At 41.5% G+C, this 5,149-nt stretch overlaps 1 protein-coding gene across 1 annotated transcript; it reads right to left on the minus strand.

Moving 5' to 3' along the window:
- Nucleotides 1-886: 886 nt before the first annotated feature.
- Nucleotides 887-4,040, minus strand: RB195_015666 (uncharacterized protein; the record flags this gene model as incomplete). The annotated part of the gene is made up of 4 exons (XM_013453085.2): nt 887-1,065; nt 2,469-2,579; nt 3,767-3,937; nt 4,004-4,040. The coding sequence occupies 4 exons, from the start codon at nt 4,038-4,040 to the stop codon at nt 887-889; spliced, it is 498 nt and encodes a 165-aa protein (XP_013308539.2).
- Between the last annotated feature and the right edge of the window lie 1,109 nt (nt 4,041-5,149).

Here is a 5,149-nt window from a genome sequence, read left to right on the forward strand (position 1 = left end):
TTTTAGTTTTCATGGAGTTCTCGTTAGAAATCTGAGGATTTTCAGAGAAGTACTGGATGAAAGGACAAACTTCTATCGTTAGGTTAAACTTTAAATGTATCTTTGGTTTAGGCTTCCTCAATTGTCTGATTTTTCGTGAACATTTTGATTTTCATGAATTGATCTTAAATAAAACTTCTCAATACATAAGCATAATTTACAATAGCAGTCTTATCCAGGAAGAACTTGGATTATCGCATCTCGAACTGAATAAAACTCTATCCACACTTAATCAGCTACACATCCGATCTACGCTGGACAATGGCTTCCGCTTGGATTTTTCTGCAGATTGATTTCCCTTATTTTTTCCCTGGAAAGATCCAACAAGAGAATATTCAAGAAAATTTATATATTCACAAAAGATATACACGTATTTGTAGGCAAACGAAACGCCGATGCAACACATAACACATTATCCTGGGATATAGGAAGAAAGCCAGGATCGGATGTGACCCAATTGATCGACATTCACGAATAGACACCGAAAAATGGTAAGGCTTGCACAGATGAGAATCCTATTGGGCGGTGGCCGGGACAGATATACTCACATGGGGACATAAATAGCACTATATGTTATGTACTGAAGAGATTCTACACATCTACACGTCGAGTGTTCCCTAGCAGAGAGAAGACTTGGAACAGAGTGCTTGTGGAGGGTCAGCGCTCACTGCACTTCAGTCGACGGAAGTCGAGCGCCGTTAAGCGATCGGCTCGTAACTCGTCGACAGCGCAGACGCAGCGTCTCCACACCACTGAATTGTGGTCACGATGGGCAAGTGGACTCTGCTATGAGGTCGTCGAAGTTGCTATAGGCGATTTAACAGACGATACTGAACGGATATGTGGATTAGAATCGACGGAACTTCGCACGACGGAACTCCGAGAGATCGTTCGTGGACTCCCATGAGTACGAGGCCGCCTTTTCGCATACGGCCAAACTTCGCTTCTTGCAACACGACTGGAACCATTGACCATCCTTATCGATCTTGATGCATCGTCGAGCACGATTCATTGGTGGTGTGATTCCTGGAAGAAGATAGAGGATAATCATACAGCTAAAAGCACTTTTGATAGAAAAGTCTAGAACAATCTGGAAAATTTCTCAGTTTCATAGTGCTTTGAACAGTTTCTCCGATACCTGCTACGTATTTTAATAAAAGAAATAGTCAGGAAGTCTGCTCAAGTGATTAATTCCTTCCCTCTCATCTTAAAATCCAAGCGAAAAACAAGATTTTTTCTATTCTTAAACTGTTTGGGTGGGTCAAGTGAGTTGACTTTCCTAAAATCCTCGGACCCAATTATTGTTTTTCCGCATGCTATAGTCACAAGAACCCGAAGGGATAATTGAGATCATACAAGTGATTCTCTGCCCTTTTCTGCACACATTTATGTACTTCTTAAATTAAGCAATTAAATTTTCAAAAACCGGTCCTCTGCTGCACCGGTTAAAATAACAATCACTCAGTATTTGACATTTGTACTATATGTCTGCTTAAAACGAGTTTTCTTTGTGGGAATACATTAAAAATTTGCACTTTTGTTCTACTTTTCTACTCTGCACTATTGTATATATATATTTGTAAATGTTTGAAAGGAGAGCTCCAAACGGTTGAAGATCACTGGTGCCAGCAACCTTCCCATACGTATACTGTTGCTCTCTGGAACAATTTCCGTTCATTCGAAATCAGCGGGAGAGTGTTTCATTGGCGAAGACCTTGTAAACTGATCAATGGATCGTTTTCCATCATCTCGGCCAGAACCGCGCTAACATAAGAAAAAGAAGAAGAGTTTTGTCATTGCGCGACCGCGATGTGCCGTTTTTCAGTGACTTCCGGTCAAATCGTTGCGCCGTTGTCGCCATATCCGCCTCTTCATACGAAAGGCCATTCTTTGATTATCATTAAATTATCGCGTTGGATTGATCGCAGGAAACGGATTTTTTTCTTGCCAGCGAACAAACCGCAAAACCTGAGAATTAAACGGGAGAAGAATGTTATTTGAGGTTAGTGGGTCAGCAAAAATATCATGTCGAAGTACTGAGGTTGAATCTCGAAATTCTCCTTATATAGCTACTGGTTTTCTGGAAAAGCCCCGGAGAACTCTAATTTGTGCTGATCAAGAACAGAAATCCATTAATTCAAATATTACTTAAAATTTGTCACTTTTCTGTGAGAGATACCGCTGTCGGTAATGAAGACGGGGCAAGTAAATGTAGCGAACCGCCAAGTCTGCGCTTGAGGAGGGTGAAGTGGATTTTTCTTCGGTAAAAAGTAGAGCGGGCGAAGACTGGAACTATTCTAACGACTCCTTTTCTTCTAACCTTCTCAATCGTCATTTTATCTAAGGATCTTCTCACTCCGCATCCCTCTATTCGCACTATTCCATCGTACGCTCAAGAAAAACCCACAAAAGCAGCACGTTACGCTCACCGTTTTTCCAGTTCGAGTAGCGACCGTACGGTGTCTGGTCCGAGTTCACATATACATTCGAGGAGCCGAAGAACGCGGCACCAGTCCACATTTCGCCGTGATGTGCTAATTCTGAAATTTTTGGATGATGATTGGACGAGTTATCCTCTCGTAGGACAGCTGTTGTGTAAGACGGAAATGATTTTTTTTTTCGTTCGTAAATTTGTGTTAATGTGATTATACATTGTACACACAGCTTAGACCCTCTCATATTTAGGTGGGATATTTAGAGCTCATTTTCTGCGTTAATTTAGAAGAGGTATGACCCTAATTCTAGTGGAAGCATGAGGCAAATTGTCAGTGAGAAGCATGTGGCGCTAAGCTTCGGAGAACAATAACAATGATCATTACATGAAAGTGAATGCTCTGCGTTTGCAAGTGAGGTGGAAAATCGAATCAAACCCAGTTCCATTCATTTCTGGCTCTTCACCATGGTCAACTAGTAAGCAAAACACTTTTTGCTGTTGTAATCCTATGCTTAAGGGGATTTTAGGCATGTTTAACGCGGTTTCCTTGAAAAATTTGAGAACCAACGTCTTTTCCTCTGAGTTTTGGACCTTAAACGATGGTCACTAATCGCTTTTATTTGGAGCGATCAATGATCTGGAACAAATCTCCACAACTTTTTCTGGTTTCTACTTGAATGAGGTTGCAATAAAAGCTTACAGAGATCTGAAAATTGATGTTTAGTCATGCGGAAGTGTGCAAAAATCGGTCATGAATAGCGGATATGGTTTCCTTTCTTTGGGGATAACACCATTTAAAGGGAATCTAGAAAATACTGCGTCATGTAGTTTTGAAAACAATGTTGAATTCAAAAGCGGCAAAGGATTTGAAACAGTTTTAGTTGGATCTGCACTAATCGCTGGTGAATGCAAGTTTTACAGGCTGATGTGTGTTATTTTCGGCTCCAAGAAAACCTAAGTTCGCTTCGTGAGATCCGATATCCTTAGATTCATCACAATTCATCGGTTAAGTGCAGTTGAAATGAGCAATCACACGATTTTTTCGAGTTCTTATGAATTTTGGTGGTGATTGAGAGGTTAAAGGAAAGGTGTTTCACCTTTTCTGCGCAGAATTTAGCAAGGTCTTTCCGAAAACACATAACCGCTTTCAATGAAGACATGGAAAAGTCATGGAAAAAGACCTCGGAAAATGTACTACTCCCAACTTAGCACTTCTTAAAGATCCAACTTAGTTTTCCAGACAAAGAGAGTTTCATATTTGTTAAGAGTCTATCGCATAAGTATGTCACCTACCATGAACGAACTGATTCTCTGCGGCACTGCTAACTGACACGTGATGAGCGCCTTGGAAGAGACATTTGAACTCTGCCACAGTCCAAGGTAGTTCGTCGTCGATTAGCTTGTAGCACGAGTGTGTCACAGGGAAATATCGCCATCCGGGCTCACATGGTGATGAGGAAACCACTGAAAAATTCCCAAATATGAGGGTGAATGATGGCCTGTGGTACGGCGATACCGCGACCCACATACCGTAGGCAAAAGCTAGAAAGGTCAGCAGCGAATACATGTCGGTACAGGTGCTTCGTTGTGGAGCTTGGGCTGTGTTGTGCTCTGTAGTGAAGTGTGCTCCACCTCGCGCCTCTTTTATAGGCGCTGGATGGCGGCCGTGAGGGCGGAGCGACAGGAGCCCCCGCGTGGCGACGCATTCCGGCCGTCCTCGCCTCCTTGACGTCGTTTCCGGGGCGAAACTTCTGACTACGGTAAGCGGATGGAACACTGCAAAGGGGTCGTCGCGCTCGGTGAAGTCACAAAAAGCGTCACAAGCGACGTGTGTCGGCTAACACCAGGATGCGACAAAGGAGCCCCACATACGTAGCGGCGGATGTTTACCGTCGAATTAGTGGAAAAAGTGTGATGTAGGCGTAGAGTCAGCTCTGAATGCATTGGTTTAAGCTTTAGAGTTACAAGAACGACCCAAACTACCTATGGGGCCTCATTTATGAGTGAAAGGGCTCGAAGAGCAGAAAAGCACGTTGAATGTTTGTAGATCTGGTAAAATGCAGCTTCCACAAAAACACCTAGGACCAAAAGATATTTTACTTTTTCTAAAGCCAATAAAAAAGTTCTAAGGATATTATGAAAGGCTCGCTCCTATTGCGCTGCCTTTTTCCTGCTCACTTCTAAAATCCAGCCTTCCAAAAAGAAAAAGAAAAGTTCAGAAAAGTCGCCTTAAGTCTAAGAGAGAGAGAGCTATCATTGAAGTGAAAATTTCAATTACACTTCAAAGTTTCAAAGAGCTACTGCTGCCTCCGTTCATCCTTTCGCAAATTTCCAACGAAATTAAGGATGCTAATAATCAATAATAATTGCCTCGGTAATGGTAAAATCTCCGTAAATTAAATTGAGCGGGAATGCTTAAAATTTGCTAAAATCTTCTGCTAATGTAGAAGTGAAGTGAAGAAAGGGCGAACAGTGAACAAAAAGTGAATGCTATAGCGGTAGCTGAAAAAATACTTATGGTCTCATAAAATCCATCATATTTTTAATTTCTAAGTCTTGGATGACTAATTTGGTTCACTAACTGCCTTAACATTTTAGAGAACACTTTTTTTCGAGAAGTATCTTGTAAGAATTAAATCCTTCATAGAAAATTTAGCATATTTATTTCATTTTTTG

This window comes from Necator americanus, chromosome V (assembly GCF_031761385.1).
Source record: "Necator americanus strain Aroian chromosome V, whole genome shotgun sequence".
NCBI classification, from domain to species: domain Eukaryota; kingdom Metazoa; phylum Nematoda; class Chromadorea; order Rhabditida; family Ancylostomatidae; genus Necator; species Necator americanus.